The 23,395-nt window shown below is 38.6% G+C and overlaps 1 protein-coding gene across 1 annotated transcript in view; it reads right to left on the minus strand.

Moving 5' to 3' along the window:
* LOC127428224 (synaptotagmin-6-like) overlaps positions 1-19,157 on the minus strand; it is a 46,780-nt gene extending 27,623 nt beyond the window's left edge. Inside the window, exon 1 of the mRNA XM_051676423.1 lies at positions 18,913-19,157. Within this exon, the coding sequence (XP_051532383.1) occupies positions 18,913-19,111 (199 nt within the window). The 5' untranslated portion in view covers positions 19,112-19,157. The remainder of the gene's footprint in view (positions 1-18,912) is intronic.
* Between the last annotated feature and the right edge of the window lie 4,238 nt (positions 19,158-23,395).

Consider the following 23,395-nt stretch of genomic DNA (forward strand, 5'->3'; position numbering starts at 1 on the left):
ACCAACTGTAAGGATGCTAATGACAGCTGAGATAAGGCTGCTGTGAGAATGCAGAGGCTCTAGAGGATTTGGTCAAAAGAGCCAGCCCTGTTTTAATTTCCATCTCCTGCCTACAATGAGATACTGTATAACAAGGCTTATTCTAATGGAAATCATGCTGTAATTATGTGTGCTCTCAATCACATTTGTTAGATTTTGCCATGCAGGCTGATTTGACAAACTAACTGAATGAAGCTTGTAGGTTTTAATTGGTAATTTGCTCTGTGGAGTGGGCACTGTAAGCTAGTGCTAGAATGGGAATGAGCAAGGACAGTAAACAAATAAATAATTGGGAAAACACACAGCTTCTATAATGTGTCACACAATGAAACTGCTCAATAATGGGATATGAGAAATTTTACTCTAAATCGAATCAAATAATTTTGGATGGGGTGCACAGTGTTGCATTTTTGTATTATAAGGAGCACTTCAAATGATTATTATGCGATGTCTGTGCCAATGAACCACTGCTTTGATACTAATGATGCTGTTGTGTTCTGTATGAGGTATTAAATATAACTGAGCGCAACAGAGCAATGTAAAAGATTAAAAGTGTGGGAAAATCTTTTCCCATGGAATCAGAACTGATAGACACATACAGGGCTGTGCCTTTAAAACGGATTTATACTTTGTTGTGTTCCAAGACTCCAGTTATAATTTTGATGACAATGACTTTTCCACATACAGTGGTTAAACCTTAAGAATTGTGGGAAAACACCCACAATTCTTGATCATTCTTGTATATGGGTCATTAATTATACATAAGGTATATGGTGTATTATCACATGTTACTTGAGTGTGTCTGTTCCTTTGTTTAGTCCTGATAACTCTACCAATGTTTCAAATCAATATTCACAAGCTTTGGATAATGATTCTGCCAGGCAGGATTAATTTGTCTTTTGTCCTGTATTGCAATACCCATACACTGTGCATGAATCTCTATGTGCTAGTAATACATGTTGACACACATGAAAATAAAAGAAACGCTTACATCTCAAACTTGTATACTTTAGTTTAAACTACAAAATCTTCACATGCAAATGTGACCACTGTGAAGAGCAGCTCATCTGGATCTGCTAAATAAATAAATTACATTATATTAATTAAACTTGGTGGATAAGCAGGTGAGAAAAAGGTCTGCAAGATAAATTAATAAATCTAGAGATAAACCTAACGGCCTGTCTGCAAAGAATAACGAATGTGTGGGAAATACAGTGAAATGTGAAAAAGTGCATTCATAAAGAAAGTACTGTTACTGAAAAATTTGGAAAAAAGTTTTTTTTAAATGAAACATATGAGTACACAAACCTTCAACATTGATCATAAAATCAAGACTAGGCAAAAGGATGCTGGACTGCACTATTGTTATGTATTCACAAGCTAATTACTAACAAGAGGCAGGCAAGCACAATTAACTAGACAAGACACAGGAAGTCAAAACAGCACAAAACACAGATAAAAGAACATAGCGACCTCAGGTGAGCATAATATGCATTTTCTCTGGATGACCTACTACATTTGCCAAAGTGTGCAGAATACAATCAGAGCACACTACGCAAGATACTGTACAATGCAATGTGCTTAACTTGATCGTCAATTTACAGGTTGATGAATACATTTTTAACTAACTGAGTAATTCTTTTTTTTTTTTTTTTTTTTTTTTACTTTTGCAACAACAAAAGTGATAAAACTGCATCAGTTAACCTAATGTGCACACCTCAGATACATATAATGTAAAAAAATATGTATTTTTTTTAATACACTGTAGCCCAGGCAAGTCACTATCAAACTTTGGATATAAATGCCAGGGAATTGACAGCATAAATGCTCTTCTCATTAATAAACTGACCAAAATGTATGTTGTGTAAGTGCACTCAAAATATATCTGAGCATATTTTTAAGATTTACAAATTTTTATTTCATGACAAATGTGGAATGAGGAAAGGGGAAAAAAGAAGAAAAGGAAGCCAAAAAAAAAAAAAAAAAAAAAAACCCCACCAACTGACTCACGTTTCTATTTAAACTAGGTAACACACTCAACACCCTAAGCTAATTGATTACTGATTGAGTAAACTTGTTCCCTTAAGTGAAATGAGTAATGGCCAGGGCTCCAGTTGAGGGGGGATGCGAAGGGATGTCATCCCCCTTGTTGCGAGAAATACCAAAAACCATCCCCCCTGTAAGACTACCATCCCCCCTTACCATCCCCTTGAGATCAGTTGTGTCATGTATTACTTAGAACTAATCATGCAAGTAAAATATTTAATTCTCTACATTTGATAAATAACAGAGTTGAAATACTGGTGATTAGCCGATCAGAATTAGATTTCAACATGTTTGGGGTTGCCAGATTTCAAGAGGTGAAATTTCCCAATCAGATCTGTACACTTGCACAGTTTAAAAATATTCTGCCAGTGTGACGCTTTAGTTGTGCAGTCTGGCAACCCTGTGCATGGGAACTCTCTCACTGCGAAAAGGCGCCGGTTTTCTGAAAACCCAGGCAAAAAATATGTCGGAGTTTAGCGACGATGGGTTGACTTGTCCTTCCTATTGTACACATGAAACTTATGCCACTGAAGGTAATGCAAGTTTTCAAAAGCTTCACGGACTGCAAAAATGGCCGAGAGAACAGTTAGAGGAAATCTTTTGTTTCCCTTTCGATTCAGTTCACTCAACATTGCTGTAACTATGGGGAGTCCTTCTTAGACTACCTTGTTGAAACCCTTATTCAATCACAGCAATCCTGTGATTGGCCTTCGGGCACGCAATTGGCCTATATAAGTGGGCACTCAGTCATCATTTCTTCAGAATTTTCTTCCTTCAAGACTACAAACTTCATCTTCATCTTGAAACCCTTCTGCTTCGAATATACACTTACAGCAGATGGAACTTCTCAGCAAGACACGAACAGGATGACTCGTCGCCTGTGCTTTGCACCTGCACCAAGAGGCTTTTCGCTCCCCTGTGCGTTCCGGTGAAGAGTTCTCCACATCGCCGTCGAAGACGCTCTCGGTGAGCGGGTTCTTCGCTTCAGACACTCATCATTGATTAACGTGGCACTTCAGCAAAACTTCTACCTGCTTCCCACAGCGCTCTGGCTGGAGTTACTGTATCCTTTTATATATACAATATTAACTAAAGAGTCACTTGCGTGATACGTGTCTTTTTAAAGATGTTGTTCTGCAAGTGTTTCCTATGCGAATGGCACATCCCGCCGTCTGATGAGCACAAGAGCTGTGTTCACTGCCTGAGCTGCGCCCATGCACAAGCAGCTCTCATGGAGACAGACTGCCCTCACTGCCAGGGCATGAATCTCCAGACGTTGCACTCTAGGATTTACCTCGTTTTGAGGGAAGATCCAGCCTCTCGTGCCCTCCCACCCACCTCTTCTGTGTTAAGTCCTGAGGGACCACATGAGGAGGCACAGCGGGGCAGTGAGGTTGAGCTGGAATAATTAGATGAGGATCACATGTTCTGTACACAGGCGAAAAATGCACAGACAGAAAAACCCAGGTCGGGCAGTAGACTCGTTCTTGACATGCCCAGCCCCGTGAAGAGGAGCCCAGAGCTCGCCGTTATTCACGCCCCAGAGCCGAAGAAGGCTCGATTCAAGGTTCTTCATCTCCTATAGCGAGCGAATCAATAGGCCAGCTGTCCTGCTGCATGAACGTATGGTGAGCCCTCACGAGCGTGTCAGACTGGGTGTTAAAAATGATCGAGCACGGTTATACCCCGCTTCAGAGATTCACAGTCTGCCCGTAAAAAGGTGATAGAGACTGTACCAGACAGTGACACACACAGTGGGGTTTACAGCCTTTTTTTTCTCGTTCCGAAGATGGCGGGCTTTGGCCCATTCTAGATCTGAAATGCTTGAATCGCGCGCTCATGAAGCACCCTTTCAAAATGTTAACTCAGAAACAGATGTTATCACACATCCATCCTCAGGACTGTTTTGTGTCAATAGATCTGATGGATGCGTACTTTAATGTACGAATTGCACCGTGTCACAGGCGGGTTTTGAGATTCGCGTTTGAGGAAACAGCATATCATTTCAAAGTCCTTCCTTGCGGTCTGTCTCCCCTGCTCCCCGCATGTTCACAAAATGTATCGATGCGGCGTTCACCCCATTGAAAATGAATGGTGTGCGTATTTTGAATTAACTTGATGATTGGTTATTATTAGCCCAATCAGAGGCACTACTGAGCGAACACAGAGACTTGCTGCTTTGTCATCTGAAAAATCTGGGTCTGAATGTCAACTGGGTGAAAAACACACTTTTCCCCAGCCAACAAATCTCCTTTTTAGGGGTTCGTTGCGACTACGTGAGCATGCGCGTGCACCTCACGAAAGAGCCTGTACAGACAATATTTCGGTGTCTCCCTCAGTTCAAACTGGGGAAAACATTGCCACTGAAGTCATTTCAGAGAATACTGGGTTTTATGGCAGCAGCATCCTGTGCCATACCGTTAGGTCTGTTACATATGAGACCTCTCCAGCACTGGCTCAAGTGACATGTTCCACATCGCACCCGAAGCCTCGGGTGCATGTGCATAATTTCGACTCGCTGCTGTCTGGCTGCTCTAGCACTATGGACAGCACAGGCCTTCTACCAGCAGGGTGTTATGCAGGGTCAAATTTTCAGAAGAAAAGTTGTGACCACAGATGCATCCAACACAGGGGCAAGGTGTGTGATGGACGCCCAACTTTCGGCACCTGGACAGGTGCGAAACAGGCGTGGCACATCAACCGCCTAGAACTACTGGCTGTCTTTCTAACTCTGAGAGCTTTTCATTCCGACATTGTGAATCACCACGTTCTGATTCGTTTGGACAACACAACAGTAGTGGCGTACATAAATCGCCAGGGCGGACTCCAATCGCCACAATTAATGAGCATGACACATCACCTCCTCCAATGGAGCGGGAATCATCTCCTCTCATTGCGTGTGACACGTCCCAGGCCAACTGAATTTCGGAGCAGATCTGTTGTCACACCAGGGAGTGTTACCAGGGGAATGGAGACTTCATCCTCAGACAGTGATGAGGATTTGGGAAATATTCGGCAAAGAGGAAGTCGACCTATTCACCTCCAGGAAAAACGCCCACTGGGCATCCAACTTGACCACAGATCACCCTAATGGTGACATCACATGAATCAACTATTTACAATAAAACAACATAAATTATACAACAAAAAAGCCAAAACCTCTATGAATTCTTAATAACAACTATTTAAATACCCCTATACATTACATTTGACCAAGAAAAAATAATTAAATAATTCAAGTGCAAAGAATTGTGGGTATTCCCACAACCTTAATTTTGTACTCAATAGTTTGAATTATTAACACTATATAGTTGAGTAAGTGTATTGATTTTTAAGAAAAATGCGTTCAAGGAAGTTAGATATTTGAGTTATGAACCCAAAACTTGACATTTTAGGTAATGTTTAATTAAGACAACTTGATTTTTCCAGTAATAACAACAGGGTTTACAGTGCATATTAAAGGAATAGTTGTGAAAAATTCTAAAAAAATTAAAATGATCTCATTATTCACTTACCCTGATGCCATCCCAGATGTGCATGTCTGTCTTTCTTCAGCAGAACACTAATAAAGATTTTTAGAAGAAGATAGAGCTCTGTCAGGTCCTTATAATGCAATTAAATGGGTGCCAGCACTTTGACGGTCCAAAAGTCACATTTAGGCATCATAAAAGTAATCCACATGACTCCAGACAATCAGTTAATGTCTTCTGAAGTAAATTGATATGTTTGTGTAAAAATTAAATCAATAATTAAAACGTTATCTTTTAAAAAGCGCTTCCTGCCAGCAGTTGACGCATCACGTAGTTGTCGTGTGACGTAAGCACGTCGGCGAGTTCACGCGAGAATTCGGAAGCAGAGTTTATTTACAACAGAAGAACGAATGTCACGCAAGAGTTCGGCCATTTCAAAAAGCATCAGAGCCCTGGATCGAAGCACCGATTTAAAGTTAAAACCTATCGATTTGCTTCAGAAGACATTAATTGATTGGCTGGAGTCGCACAGATTACTTTTATGCTGCCTAAATGTGACTTTTGGACCATCAAAGTGCTGGCACCCGTTTACTTGCATTATAAGGACCTGACAGAGCTATATCTTCTACTAAAAATCTTTATTTGTGTTCTGCTGAAGAAAGACTTCATTTTTAAAAAGAATTTTAATTTTTGGGTGAACTATTCCTTTAACATAACATAACTTTTCAGGTTATGTTGAGCAGAGACTTTCAACTTTGACAAAATATTGATGAATGAAATCCAAATTATTGAAGGATCTCAAAACAAGAGAAAGACTGAACGACAGGTTAATATATGAGACTCAATAAAGGAGCGGAGCATGGATCTCTCCTATGGTAAGTAGATGTTTGATTAAATGCAGCCAGGGCTGTTTCATAGGCGAACTAGGCGGTCACATGCCACGTTTTTTTTTTTTTTTATGGTTGTATATACTGTACAGTGTGGTTCAAAAGTCTGAGACCACATTACAAATTTGGGATTCAAATGTTGTGACATTAAAGGAGAAATTTTTAAGATTCTGCGCTATTTCAAGGTCACTAATCAAATGTAATCAAATTTGTGACATTGACCATGTTAACTCCTATGGACAAATTCAGAGCCACTAAAGCACACAAGATGCTCTTTTGAACATTTTGATGCTCTTTTTGACCATCAGGTTTCACTACAGCAAATGGAAGACCACATACTGTACTGTAAAATGTTACACTCAAAACTTCTCACTCAAATTGTTATGCTGGTAGTATAAATTGTAATGAGAATTTTTTTTATTAAATTAGAAACTTGAAAAGCACAGAAGCATTTTTACTTTTTTGACAAAATGACAAAATGTTTAATATTTTGTCATTTTACAGTGATCTCAGACTTTTAAAACCCACTGTCTATGTAAATGCATTCTACTGTAAGTGTTATTAAATTTTTTTTTTTTAGAACACACCACCTTCTGAACATTTTCACCAGATTTTTTGCAACACGTAGCAAGAGATATATTTACATAGCTGCACTAGTGATGGATGTCTTATTATTCATCATCAAATTTTATAGCATTCAATTCCATAAATCACTCACTTTAAATAGTAGATGCCATTATACGTTACCTGACAGCTGTGCAAGCCTAATAAACATTGCACTAAATACTGAAAATACTGTGGGAAATATTTGTCTGCATGTTGAGAGGCAAAATAACTGTCAGAATCCACTTCTCGCAGGGCTTGTCAGTGCCTGTATGCATGGCTTGTTAACCTCGGCCCATGCCACTGAGCAGAGAACACATTTAACACAATCAGGGATGAAATGTCACAGTCACCCGTAACAGGCAGACCCTGGAAATTAGATTTTAGAAATGAATCCATTTGGATGTTGCTCTCTGCCTAAACCCCTTGAATAACCTCCATGTCCTGTGAACATGGTGGCTTGTGATTCAATTTTCTTTGTTATTGTCAGGCTCATTTTCAGGCTCCTCCTTTTAGCTGGTTCTCATTTTTTTTAGATTGCCACTGTGGAAATGTCCTTCGAAAGTCTTGATTCCAAGAAGTGATGCAGATTATGCTGGACATCAGATCTCAATGTCCTTTGCAATGACTACATGGAAAACGAAAGGGCCTCTATTATTGTATTCTCAATGGTCTCAGTCTGGAGGTTTACGAAGTGAGTGAGAGAGAAAGTAAGATTATGTAATCACAATGGTGCACTTTGGTAAATTTGCGAGAACTACTGAGATCTTTTCTGAGCCTCAACATAAGGTCTGATGTCAGTGTGAAATTGTGAAGATGAGAGACAGCAAGCTTGAAATGCAAAATTTAGTTCCTACGTTTACTTTGTTAGAACACCGGCTGTCTGCATGTATAAATTCCCATTTTGTGAGTTCACCTGTTCATCTTATCCTTGAGAGTGTTAAAGATAAACAAATTTAGCTTGCTGTATGTGATGTGGAGGATTGTGCAAAGTTCTTTCTTAGTTCCCCCCTGGACTTAATTAGTGAATGTTAGTTAAAATATAGTTGAGATATTTGAAATAAAGGTGGAGCTGGGGTGGTGGTGGAGCGATACTGGAATTGTCAAGGGAGTGAGTTATGCAGCCACTTATTTCCTTGTGTTGTGATTGACAGGATTTTCATTTAAAACTCCATTATTCATACAAGTTGATTATACTGCCTGTCTCTTATGGGATCAAAATCCTGTTAAAAGTATTACAGTGACGGATCCAAAAATAATAAGTGTGAATCAAAATAATAAGCATGAATTAAAATAATAAATTAGAATCAAAAAAGAATAAGTGCAGATAAAAAAAATAATGGCACAAAAATAAATAAAAAGCGCAGATCAAAATAATAAATGCAGATCAAAATAATTAGCGCAGATCAAAAACAACAAAATAACAAGCAAGAATCCAAAATATATAAATACATTTAAAATATGCTCCAAAAAAAAAAAAAATAAATAAAAAAACAAACAACAACAGAAAAATGTAAGCAAAGTCATCAGAACTCTGCTCTCTGACAATTTTGCTCATATTTTCATTTTTTGTATGCTTACAAATGTTTCCAAGTTCTTGATCGAAAACTCCTCCTCTAACCAGTCATTAGAAGAGGGGAGGTGACGTCACTCCAATGCGACTCAATATTATATTATTTGTGGTTGATAGATACGCTGCTTGTGCTCTAGGAAACAATGTGTTGTCCGAGTAGGACATTATCATAGTCTGTTAACATGTATCAAGTCAGCTGAATTTAGTTAGCAGAGTCTTTAGTTTAGGCATTATTTAAGACTTCCTTGTTTGTAGTTTATTGGCTGCATATCTAAAAAAAAAACAAAAAAAAAAAAACAAGGCTGGGTTGTGTGGATGTTTGATGTTTTTACTAACTGTACCAATGTTGTCGCGAGTTCAGAACCCAACTTGATCCATTGACTTCTATTGTTTTTATACTGAGCTAAAGATATTTTCTATCCCCTAACACTCACACAAAACTTTCTGCATTTTTAAATGTAGCCAAGTGGAGAAATTTCATGTAATTTAACTCTAGTCATAAACTGGACGTGGCCCCTTTAAGAACTGGAGTTTTGCGACACCAGAGTTTTGCGACACCTGCTTTCCAATACTCTCTCATGTTAGAGACATCAGAACACGCGTTGTGCAAGAGAGCTCCCAGTTTTTTTCATCGGTTTATAATTCTTTGGGTAAATATAAAAGGCAGATGCTATTTGCACACTAGTGCAAATAATGGTATATGCTATTTACATCCCATTGAAAATAGTGGCAGATATTTTGTGCACCCCAACCCTGGTGCAAATAATGGTAGATATTAATTGCATAATTTTTATCTATTATTTTAAGTAGTATTAAAGAAAATAGCAAGAGTGGGAACAGGAAATCGGATGGGATTAAGAGTGGGACAATAGAGCTAGGACAACAATACTGTACACATTCACACACAATCTTTACACCCCATGCCACTGCAACGATATCTGTTGGTTAGTTTGTCATATATTTCTGTGGTTCCACCAGACTATTGGGGTGCAAACAGCTGCCCTGTGTGGCAGCTGCTATTTACTCCGGGGTGCAACACTCCTGACACTCCGAATATAAAATTCTGCACAAAATGTTGTTAAATTGCATTAGATATGTGTTCAGAAGAGTTGTATGTTAAAACTGAGTGTTTGTTATGGATAATTTTTTAAGGTTGCATATGGAATGCATGTGTGGAGTTTGACCACATTTGCTGCACATGCAAGGACTGGGTATGTACATTTTGAATTAATAATATCTTATTTAATGATTTATAGCCCAGAGTGTTTTCCAGTTTAATGAATAAGTGTAATACATGTTATTTGTGAAAACATGTGTAATGAGAACTTGAAAATTATATTGTTTCAAATTGCAATATATGTCTTAAAGCCTAGTTAAAAATAAACAAAATACTGTGAGTTAATACTGTGAGATTATTACGTTTGTTTAATAAGCTTCATGTTTCCTGTTCGCTGGTCCCCACGATGGCTAAATACTGTATAACATGACCCACACACTTAGCCACACAAAACTGTACATATTTCTTGCTTCGGAGGGGAGGAGTACATAATATAGAGTATGCTATTTTCCCTGCTGGTTTTGTGTCTACTCACTGTTTTATTTATTCATGAACACATAATGCGGTAAATGCTGTAGTAGTTTTATGGCTCGCTGCAGTGGAGCTCGGTGTGCAAAAACTGCTAAAACTACTCAACAGTGGCTAATAGTAATGTTCTGCTCAGTGTGATACAGAAACAGGAGGAGGAGAGGTGGCACTCTGAAATGTGACCAGCATTCTTCATCTTTTCAGTGATCGGAACACTACTGGAAAGAAATTAGGTCCCCCCCACCACATGCTCTCTTTTGCTCAACCATTACATTCAGTCATATCTCTGTTCTCATGTTTGAAAGGAAATGTAATTGATTTAACCTTAAGGGCTTCTATACAATATAGATGGGGTGAGAAAGATGGTCATCCCTAACATAATGCCACCGTCTTGTACATGAGTGGCATTATATTGGCTTTTACTGTCTTAGGGCATTTTCACATTTGCTTTGATTGCTTTGTTTGAACCAGAGTTCATTCCACCCTCCTTCCCCTGGTCTCTTTTCACATTGTACTTTTGGGTCTGAACCGCAGAATGATTGTGTCATCCATGCGGGTACCACCGTGAGCAGCAGCTTTTACCACTATAACTAGGAACAGTAACGACATTGGAGGAGACAATACCAGTTTCACTGTGTTATTTGTCCCTTTGGATTTACCACCCAAACTTTACATGCACAGAAAGACACTTGCGTTTGTCTGCCACTGACACATTGCAAGAGATTCGAAGAACACTAGCTGTCTGATGACAGTTTATTTGGAGATAAGCAGCTATGAGAATTGTATTATACTATACAGACTGATCACACTGTGAAATCTGCAACAGTAGGTTGAAAGTCTGTGCTTACCGAAATTTGAAACACTGCCCCAAATGGCCAAATCTGGAAGTGTTGTTGTACGTATTGGCATGTGTGAGCTTCAGCTTCCAAGTGAAATGTTCACATAGTGGCACCAAAAGCGAGTTTTGTTTATTGTAAATGATGTAATCCAAACAACAGGAAAACATATTAATGCATATTAAAAGAACAGTTCTCCCAAAAAATTAAATTCTCTCATAATTTATGGCAACGGTCTTATATCACACAAGAGGCAGCGTGCACTGGGTCCTCTCATGAACGCACACTGGAGAGTGACCGGAAGTAAATTAAAGTATAGTGAAAAGGCTTTAATATTGATCTGTTTCTCATCCAAAGCGATCATATCACTTTAGAAGACATTAATTTAACCACTGGATTACTTTTACTATGACTGTCTGTGCTTTTTGGAGCTTTAAAGTGCTGGTCACCATCCACTTGCACTTTATGGACCTACAGAGCTGAGATATTCTTCTAAAAATCTTTTTGTTCAGGAGAAGAAAGAAAGCCATATACATCTGGGATGGCATGAGGGTGAGTAAATGATGAGAGAATTTAAATTTTGGGTGAATCATCCCTTTAACTGTACCCCACCCAAACACCAATTTAAACCATCAGAGGAATAAAAATGTGTGAATTATTGGGTGAAAATGTAACCTCCGAATCACGCTCAAGATTATTTCCCAGTTTCCAGAACCCATGTTTGTGGGGTTGCTCACGCAACAGGCAATCAGTATTGCTAGAGGGGAATGTATTCATCCTTGAATTGATGCAAAAATGTCCACGTTGTCAGTAATTTGGCTGAAAGGGTTGATTTAAGTGTTCATGAACTTTCGGAAGCAATATGTCGATTGCCTGTGTGATCATGTTGGATTGTACTATAAGTATGACAGGGAGTATGCAAATATGCAAATTATACATTATCAAAAGTGGTTTACTTCCACAATTTACAATGGATTGCATTCAAACCAACTTCAAAATGAACTGGAGTTCACATGAACCATATTTCAGACCACCTTTTCAAGTGGACTTGAATGAGGTTCACTGGTGTGCACCCGAGTTCGGAAAACTGCTTTCACACCAACCAAACAAACAAACTTTGAAGTCAAATGAACTCAGGTTTGTAAACTGGTCAATGAACATGCAGTGTTGGTTTAGGGTGCAAATGAATGCTAGCTTCAGTTCTGATCAGGGATTGGGTACACTTTAAAAAGTGGTAACCTGCAGTTGTTACCTTAAGGAATAGTTCACCCAAAAATTAAATATCTGCCATCATTGTCTTAATTTTATGCAGAACACAAAATGTGTTTTAATGAATATTAAGGTCCGTCTTTTCAATACAAAGACAGCTGATAGTGACACTTTAAAGCTTAAAAAAGACCCAAAAGTAGTCCATGTGGCTTGTGCATCATATTCCAAGTATTCATCGAATGTTGTACATTCATGAGTGCTATGAGAGAAGCTTGTTTATAGTGGCTCATGTGCATGTGAGAAATTGCATTGTTTAGTGCTAAAGACAACACAAGTTCTCATGTGAATACACAAGTCACTGTAACCAAGCTTCTCTCATAGCGGTCATGAATGCGCAATGGACCGCACAATTTTAAATGTAAACATTACTTCAATTTCAGGTTGTTTCTGATCAAAAGCATATTGCCTCATCTAGGCCTAACCCATTAAAATTTGTTCTCAGTCTTGGTCCTGGATGTCTCACTTATCTGGTACACCCAGTTTAGTTCATTGTTTACTCTACTAACAAGCTAAGGAGTTAAATCAAGTGTGTTAGATAAAGGCATACATCCAACATGTGCTTGGCTGGGGTACTCCAGGACCAGGACTGAGAAACATTCACATGAAGTGTATTTTATTAGAGTATCTTGTGTCATGTATAGGCTAGAAAGCATCCTGACCCGTGTACACATTCTTTGAGACAATGTGAAATATAGAAACATTCTTTGAACATTGGGAAGCAAAACCTGAATTATTAAACAAACAGCTTTTTTATTTACATTTACATCTGACATCTTTGAGAAATTAATGAATGAGAAAACTAAGGCTTCACAATAACAGAACATGACACTCCATACTACAGTGCAGCTGCACTAACACATGCTCTACCACTTGAAATCCATTTAAGTAGATGTTGGACAACTGCTCCAGACAATTAGCACCAAAATGCAGAGCACCGTTCAGATGCCTCCTCTATTGCGGTCCTACTCTATCGTGTGGTGTTTTGGCATTGCATGAGTGCTGCACCACCTGGCTCTCCTGATGCATGACCTTTTGCTTTTTGGCAGGCTGGGTGCAGCTCTCACCATGGGGTTGCGGAGGCCAGCGGCAGGCCTCTATTCATCTAATATTACTGCCTGTGGACTGCAGGTTCCAGAGCCTCCCTCCACTCCCTAGACAAGTCAGCAGGCAGCGCCCTTCATAGACTCGACACTTCCTTCCTAATTAGAGCTTAGTCATTATGACTATGACATTACAAGCCTTGTGTTTACTATAAAATGAGCGGTTTCCTATAGTCAGCCTGATCCCATGAAAATTACGTTACTGTGGCAACATTTTTGCTAAATAAAATTGCGTGGTTCATTATAGGTATATATATCACCGTAATTCTGAGGTGAAATGTCCGCTATGTGCTGCTAAATGCAAGTTAAGTGTTCTCCCAAACAAATGAGGTTGTTAAGGTTAGTGCTCTATTGATTTTTAAATCAACAAAGTTTACCTCTCTACCCTAAACTGACAGGGTTATAAAAAGCAAATGTGAGATGAACAACAGATGATGTTTTTAAGGTTAATGGTCCAATGAGTTTTAAATAAAGAAAAACCGATGTCCCTAACCTTAACCTTCAACTAAAACCTAAAAGACAGTGCCATAAAAGCAATTGTGAGGTGAAAAACACAATTGCTGAAGCAACAGTGTCATATGGTGATGCTTCTATGACACTTTCGGATCACATTTTGACTTTCATGCTCTGCTTGACTCATATTCTAGGCCTTCAGTTGAATAAGCTTGTAAACGTAATTGGTTATGTAATGTATATGTTAAAATGTATCGCATTATGAGTCATGCCCTACAGTAAAATTCTGATGTTCTAAGATAGCATTGTGCAAGCAACAGAGACCCGAAAAGTGCTTATGAACTGAAAACCAGCTGTTTTCAGAATCAGAATCAGAATCAGCTTTATTGCCAGGTATGCTTACACATACAAGGAATTTGTCTTGGTGACAGGAGCTTCCAGTGCACAACAATACAAAACAGCAACAAGACATAGACAATAATAAAAAATAATTAAAAATAGAATAAAAATAAATAAATAAAAATTGAAATTTCTGTGATTTGTGTGAAAGTCAATAAAAGTCATCGTTGTTGTAGCCCCTCTAGTGTTTATTTTGCCAGAAAACTGACGTGATACGTCCAACGAGCCACTTAAAACTCAAAATGTAAAAACTTGCAAAAATGTGATTCTATGAGGCCAGGTTGGCTAATGTATTGAAGTAAGTATCATGAAAAAGTGGTATAGAGTATTAAGATAATTGATACGTGATAATGTACATTTGACTGATCACTATCGCAAATTTATTAGATGGCTTTCTGCAATACTTGATTCTAATTGGTCAGTCAAAGCATTCAGATGTGAAATGTATATGAATAATTATCATTGTCCTTGGCAACTCTGTATAACTGACTGCTCATCCGGGAAACTCATGTTTCCATCATAGCTGCTTGTGTTCTGTCTTTCTGCTTTCTCTACAAGCTAATAATTTCAGCTTAAATCAATATGCATTCATTGATTTGTTAACTAGCCATGCTATAGGCTGGATAATGTTCTCGCAAAAAAACCCAAAAACAAAAAACACTTAAATTGGCTGACCATTATCCATCTTATTTTTTTGGAGGGGATTTTTCCCCCAATTTGGAATGCCCAATTCCCAATGTGCTCTAAGTCCTTGTGGTCGCATAGTGATTTGCCTCAGTCTGGGTGGTGGAGGATGAATCCCAGTTGCCTCCATGTCTGAGACAGTCAGCCCGTGCATCTTATCATGTGGCTTGTTGAGCGCATTGCCATGGAGGCATAGCGTGTGTGGAGGCTTCATTCCATCCACTGCAGCAACCATGCACCCCACCAAGAACAAACCACATTATAGCGACCACGAGGAGATTACCCCATGTGACTCTACCCTCCCTAGCAACCAGGCCAATTTGGTTGCTTACGAGACCTGGCTGGAGTCACTCAGCACACCCTGGGATTCGAACTAGCGAACTAGCGAACACCAGGGGTGGTAGCCAGTGTATTTTACCACTGAGCTACCCAGGCCCCCATTATCCATCTTATTAAATGGCTAGCAATTCTGTGGCACCAGTGATTCATGTTTATTTGTGGATAACACACTGTGGCATGCACTATCCCAGTGATCGGAGACATGATGCAGGTGAGGGCCTGCGGCGGTTTATGTGATTTCTCTTGTAACAGAAAGTCAGCGTGACAATTAGATTCTGTGTCTTCCTCCATGGCATCTTTCCAGACTAGGAATTCATTTCAATTTGTATTGCTTTGGACATTCCTGTCACTTGACAACTCAGAGACATCTCAGCTCCTTCGATCTTCTGTCCAAAATTCAATTTCATGTCAATTTTACCTTGCACGGCTGCTGTGAACCTGTAGTCTGGAGCAATACATTGTATGACAGCTACATTAATCTTTCTGTGAAATGCATCAATGACATTTCTCTGTCTGATGCTTAATTGTGCAGTTGTCATTAGACAGTGACAAAAAAGGTGCCACTGTTGCAAATGATCTAAATCACCAATGACTAGCATCACTAATTTTTCAGAAGAAAAACATCAAACACAAGCATGCTCATTAGGCAAATAATAATAAAAATAAAAAAACATTTTGGGGGTGGGGGGTCGCGGGTGTTGAGATCACAAATATAATGGTCCTCGGTCCTTTAAGATAGTAAAGGCGATAAAATTATAATTTTCTGACTAAAGGCTTTACATTTTTTTTTTTTTTTATGTGACCAAAATTTGATAATTGTTGGTTTTAAAAGATCATTTTTTTTTAAGTTCACACATTACAAGAAAAACATTGTCTGCATTGCTAGCAATTTGCCAGTTTGTCATCTTTTCTTTCTTTTTTGTGCTGTATCAAAGAAAAGATGAATATAGTTGGAATTTCTTTTCATCACTGATGTATCTGTAAAATTACATGACATTCTGGCTAGCAAAAAGAAAATACACAAAATTATTTACTGCCCTCAAGTTGTCCCTCAATGTTTTTTTCCCATAGAATCTTAAATCAGTCTTTTCTTCAAGAATCCTTACGATGCTTTTTTACATACAAAAACAGTTCATATTGACCACTACTGTTAATGTCCAAAGATGAAAAAATAAATAAATTAAAAATAAAATAAATCATCATTAAAATACCATAAAAGTAGTCCATACAAGCTTTTCTATGGCCCCCGAAAGCTTGGAACATAGTGCATCTGATTATTGGAGGGGACTTGTCCCCCTCAATGTACACTGGCGCCCAAATGTTTGGAATAATGTACAGATTTTGCTCTTATGGAATGAAATTGGTACTTTTATTCACCAAAGTGGCATTCAACTGATCATAATGTATAGTCAGGACATTAATAATGTGAAAAATTACTATTACAATTTGAAAAAAATGTTCAGAATTTCTTAAACTACTTCAAAGAATTCTCATAAAAAAAATCCTCCACATGCAGCAATGACAGCTTTTGCAGATCCTTGGCATTCTAGCTGTCAGTTTGTCCAGATACTCAGGTGACATTTCACTCCACGCTTCCTGTAGCACTTGCCATAGATGTGGCTGTCTTGTCGGGCACTTCTCACGCACCTTACAGTCTAGCTGATCCCACAAAAGCACAATGGGGTTAAGATCCATAACACTCTTTTCCAATTATCTGTTGTCCAATGTCTGTGTTTCTTTGCCCACTCTAACCTTTTCTTTTGTTTTTCTGTTTCAAAAGTGGCTTTTTCTTTGCAATTCTTCCCATAAGGCCTGCACCCCTTGAGTCTTCTCTTTATTGTTGTACATGAAACTGGTGTTGAGCGGGTTGAATTCAATGAAGCTGTCAGCTGAGGACATGTGAGGTGTCTATTTCTCAAACTAGAGACTCTGATGTACTTATCCTCTTGTTTAGTTGTACATCTGGCCTTCCACATCTCTTTCTGCCCTTGTTAGAGCCAGTTGTTCTTTGTCTTTGAAGACTGTAGTGTACACCTTTGTATGAAATCTTCAGTTTTTTGGCAATTTCAAGCATTGTATAGCCTCCATTCCTCAAAACAATTATTGACTGATGAGTTTCTATAGAAAGCTGTTTTTTGTCATTTTTGACCTAATTTTGACCTAAAGACATGCCAGTCTATTGCATACTGTGGCAACCCAAAAACAAACACAAAGACAATGTTAAGCTTCATTTAATGACCCAAATAGCTTTCAGCTGTGTTTGATATAATGGAAAGTAATTTTCTAGTACCAAATTAGCAATTTAGCATGATTACTCAAAGATAAGGTGTTGGAGTGATGGCTGCTGGAAATGGGGCCTGTCTAGATTTGATCAAAAATAACTTTTTTCAAATAGTGATGGTGCTGTTTTTTACATCAGTAATGTCCTGACTATACTTTGTGATCAGTTGAATGCTACATTGGTGAATTAAAGTACCAATTTCCTTCCGAAACATCTAAATCTGTACATTATTCCAAACTTTTGGCCGCCAGTGTATATTGCGGTTATGGCCCTGCGATACACCCATAAACATAAGCGTATGCCCGACCCCAGGTCACCCTCAGAAAACACATTTCCCATCAAACACTGCAGGAAAACCACCCAGTGGCTAGTTTACATGCACCCTCATAATGTGATTACAATGCGATTTAGGCAATACTGCGACGAACTGTTGCTCATATAAACAGAATATTGCAATTGTGATATTGCGATTATGCTAACAATCAGAGTTAGGATAATCGCAGTAAGATATATGGAGTACTCCTAATCACTTTATACTGGCATGTAAACACTTTAATTGCATTTCTTCCACTCTGACCAAAGATACACACAAGCACAGTTTAAAAAACGTCACGAAACAAAAGCTGCACTTATTTCTCAGCTTCAGGCGAAACGGCAGTTTCTTGCACTGTTTTCCAGCAGTGGTGCTCCCCAACTGCAGAATCGACAGACCCACGGCAAATGAAAACATATTTTCACGAGTTGTAAATGTCCATTTGCAGTCTAAACTGAATGTTGGTGAGATAAAAAGACTGTATACTGCAAAAAAAAAAAAAAAAAGAAAAGAAAAAAAGGCAAGTACATCGTTCAAATGAATTTGTCCTTGCGGGCGGAACACAACATCATCCAGCACGTGTATTCCAATGCAAACGTGACTCTTATGAACTGATTATTTTTAGTAAAACAAAACAGACATAGCAACCAGTGTAATCTGACAAACAAATGACTCTTATGAACCGATTCTTTTTAGTGAATCAAAAGAGACAGCGCATCAAGTGTAGTCGAAAATTACTCGTATTAACCAGTTCATTCAAAAATACTCACAAACTGACTGAATAATTTTCCTTATGCCAAGCTGTATTTAAAGATACATATCTGCAACAAGATTTTTTTTTGTAATATTATTTTATAAAAAGCATTCAAACATAACATTTCTCAGCGAATAATCAGAGTATTGGCAAGTAGCATGTAAACTGGATTGAAGAGGTTTGCCCAAATAAGGTAAACATCTTAATCTAATTATTCCTTATACTCTGATTATTGCAGTAATCAGAGTATTGGTGTACATGTAAATGTAGTCAGTGTTTACCTGAGCTGGAGATGTTGGTGTTTTCATTAGTCAGAAGCACCAGGAAATCCTGGCATGTTGCAGAGTCCAGGAGAGAGCTGTCATCCAGGCAGAGGTCAAGGATGAGGGCCACTGCCTTCTCACAGAACATGTCTTGGTCCTCAACGATGACGCCACTCATTCTGTGAGCCCAAATCCAGACCTTCTCTCCCTTTATCATCTAGGACAAAGAGGAGAAGGCAAACGGCGGCAGTGGTGATCGTAGCACATCAAAAATAGATGCAAGTATTTCTAAGTCTCTCTCTTGGATGTTCATGTGGGCGAGTGATTGTGTGGGGGTGGGTGGGTTCCAAAAGGGGCTTAATGAAGCAATAATACCCACAGGTGCTCTGGGAGCATCACATCATGTCTAGTTCTTCCACTCAGCAACAAACCAACACAGGTCTTGGAGATTTTTGTGCCAGTGTTTGTCCACTCCCCTCCCCTTGGTCCTCCCGTCTTCTGTCACTCTAACATAGGACAGGGTAAAGGAGAGCTCCTCCTCCTGTCCACCACTCCTCTCCCTAGCTTGACCCTGAATTACCTTGCAGCAATTCTGTTATTGACTGTAACAAAATAAACTGCATTCCCCAGTGCTACCCTATAGTCTCTTTCTATTATTTAGATTGATAGAGAAGCTAGAGTATGGACTATGTTTTCTCCCCTTGTCGATGATTCATTTCTTTATGCTGCTGTGAAGGTTTTCCATAATAATACCAAAGTCTAGGCACTCAGTTCTGAACACAATTGGTTTTTGAGACAATCACCTAAGTCATAAATTCCATGTGACTATTTACTCTGGAGCCACAGGAAGAATGATGTTGTAACAGTGCTGATTGTCTGAAAGAATAAGCACAGTCCCAAGCCCTTCACTTGCGAGTACCCTGAGTTTTGACGTAAAAAGCAGCAGACAGGGAAAAGTCCATTTCACTCTGTTTATGAACCCTAAAAGTCACTGGACTGAAGAACATGTTTTGATGGGGCAACCCCAAAATGTGCTTCATAAAATCGAAATTAACTGGTTATATTAAAGTCAGGAAATGTATTCTACCTGACTACATTAGGTTACACTAACAAAAGTAGAAATAGATCTTAGGGCAACAATTGCATGTTATCACTTTTTACCTTGTAGTGTGGTACCATAATGTAATGAAATACATGTTATGTATGTGTTGCTTGCAATTTTAATTTTTTTAATTTGTGAGAATACATGGCTACTTTTGAATGACTGTCAATGAAGAAAGGTGGTTTTTGCCCTTTGAATAGTGTAGTTACAGCATCTACCAGCAGGGCTAATTGGACCATACTAACCATGACACCTTAGATAATATGGGCCAGTGTAATGGTGACCAGTTGATAGATAGCAGTGTGTATAAACCTACACACGCCTTTAGCCTCCTTGTTAGCACACCCATCTCCCATGCAGGAGACACCAGTTCAAGTCCTGCACGGAATGGGCACAAAGGTGCCATGACTTAGATGGGAGTGAGGTTTAGGGAGGTGAGTGTAACGGTGGCCAGCTGATAGAAAGCTGTGCAATTTGTATAAACCTCACTCTCCTTACCTCATGAGGTGCACTAGCAACTGATGTTAGAGGCTTAGCCTCATTGTTAGTGCACCCACCTCACATGCCATAGACGCCAGTTCAAATCCCATAAGGAGCAGGTAGAACAGGAGCATCACACCAGCACTGGTACACTATTCCCACCCCCCAGCTGGTGGCACCCTAAGCAACCATCTATTTAGCCTATGCCTAGAAATGGCCCTGAGCTGGATTACATGACCAGCCAATTACTACCAACTCACTTTATCTGACTCAGTAACTGATCCCCCTATTATCGTACAGATGACATTGTATATGTGCTATTACTTAATGTGCACTATAAATAAGCCATTTGTAGGATGATTTTGCCTAAAAGTGTCACACTGTGGCTATGTGTAGAGGTGGGTAGAGTAGCCAAAAACTGTACTCAAGTAAAAGTACAATTACTTAAAAAAAATTACTCAATATAAGTAAAAGTGCTAACATAAATAATTACTTGAGTAAGAGTAAGAAAGTATCCAATTAAAAGAGTACTCAAGTAGTGAGTAACTCGTTACTTCCACAAATTACATAATGCACGTTAACTTCCCACATTCCATTACATAATGCACATTAAAATGTATTGCAGAATTATTATTATTATTATTAATAATGGAAATTCTGTCATCATTCACCATCATGTTGTTCCAAACCTGTATGACTTTCTTTCTTCCATTCTTCTTCATTTTTTGCTAAAAGATCTTCTCCCAGCCCAGCAGGGGGTGATATGCAGAGAAGAACCAAAAACACAAGAAGAATGTGAAAGTGATCTGTTTCTCATCCACACCTATCACATCGCTTCTGAAGATATTGATTTAACCACTGGAGTCTTATGGATTACTTTTATGCTAACTTATGTGATTTTATCTTTAAAATGTTGGCACCCATTCACTTGCATTGTATGGACCAAAAGAGCTGAGAAATTCTGAGAAAGAAAGTCATGTACATCTGGCATAAGGGTGAGTAAATGATGAGAGAATTTTTATTTTTGGGTGAACTTTCCCTTTAAGGGCTCTTTTCAGATCTAGATTAATTTGTCAATAAGAAGAGAGGTTTGGAAACATTTCTAGTAATTATTAAGGTGAAAACGTGAACAATGTCCCACAGTAACATTAATGCTGAAATATAAACCAAAGCTAGATCATGTTTTATTAATGCCTACTTTTGCTATTTCATAGCTTTTAGTTCTTAGTTCAGAGTAGATACAGTTTTCAGTGTCGAAAGAATTTAGATCATTAGTTCTGTACACAGTACCTCTGCTCCCTAAAAGCAGAGTATGCAGCCTGTGAAGGGCACCACGAGCAGAAATTCTGTCTGTTCTCGCAGTTGTCAATCACACATTCGGCAGAGCAAAATGCATTTACACATAACATGGATGTTTACATGGATTTATACAGTTAATCAGCCCGAAGTAGCTGCGATAGTTGCCAGTACCCCGCGAGGGCACGGGGTAAATGCGTAAATACTTCTCATGACATGCGGGACACGGGACAAAGCGCACTTATATATTGCTGCAGATTTAAAAATGTACACTTAAAAACTGATGTCACAAGTGCCCATATTTACAGAATTACCCTGAAAATGACCATCACCATGACACAGAAAAGCCAGCGTTATCATTAGAGCCACAACTTACCTCAGCGTGCTGCCTTAAGTTGGAGTTTCAGTTTTAATCTCGAAATATCCGCTTGTCTTGGTGATAAATGAAGGCATTGCATGATGAAACTATTCTTTTTCACTGTGAGGAGTGAAGAAAGTGTTTCACTTTGTTTGAAGAGAATGATGCTGCAGCAGTGATGGACTCGGCTTGAGTGACAGTCTGTGACAGAGAGCGCAGCTTTGTGAACTTCTGCTGTCATAAAAGTCCCATTCAGTAATTCTCTCAATAAATTGCACATTAATTAAAATTAAACCCAGTAATGTTACGACAGGACCACTGTAACGAAGTAAAAGTAAAACATTTTCATTCTAAATTTACTTAAGTAAGAGTAAAAAGTACCCACTTTTAAACCTACTCTAAAAGTAAATGTAATGCGTTACTACCCACCTCTGGCTATGTGGCGTTATAAAAACATACCTTTGTTTGTTTGAGTGGCCCGTTGAACCCAACAGCAACATTGGTTAAACCAATGCTGTGAGGTACAGTATATATAGGCTATATTATATATATAGTATATCTACTATTTGTTTGTACAACCAATGAAAGATGGGGAGAGTTTCCAAACTGTGATTATTTTGATTTATTTTGGTGACCCTTCAACTTTACTTCAGCTTCAATGTCTAATGCTTAGTTTAACAAGTAAAAATACATTTTCGTGAACCTTACATAGCAAATATATTTTATATTTAGTGTATTTGTGCAACATTTTGGGCCCAGTTTTAAGTTCGCTAGCGTTATGCGCAATGCAATGCCATAAGTCATAATTGCAAAGTCAGTGGGTATGGCCATGAAGTTTTGGTATTTTCATGCAAGCATGTGCTAAGTCTAGGCACAAATGGGTTTGAGGAAACTGCCCATGCAATGCGCAGATCGGCTGGATCAAGTGCAGTTTAATTTGGAGGTTTCCTCCAGTTATTCCACCGTCTGCATCCTATTATATATTCCATTCCCTCAAGCACCAGCGAATTGATATAAACAAAGACAGCACATTCATAAAAAGTTGGTTGTTTAAATGGACTGTCTGCAATGAATTAGAAGAATTGAAAATTACTGTACATTCTTTTGTGAGTTAACTGCGTCCTTGGTGATTGTCAGGAATATGGCAGTGACAAGCTCCTTTTATATGCATGGAAAATGTGAATCTTGTCAGAATTTGGATGTAGGCTCCAATAAATTACAGAGAATGTAAGTAGTATTAATCATTTTCATCTACTGACACACAA

The sequence above is a fragment of the Myxocyprinus asiaticus genome, chromosome 37 (assembly GCF_019703515.2).
Source record: "Myxocyprinus asiaticus isolate MX2 ecotype Aquarium Trade chromosome 37, UBuf_Myxa_2, whole genome shotgun sequence".
In the NCBI taxonomy this organism is placed as follows: domain Eukaryota; kingdom Metazoa; phylum Chordata; class Actinopteri; order Cypriniformes; family Catostomidae; genus Myxocyprinus; species Myxocyprinus asiaticus.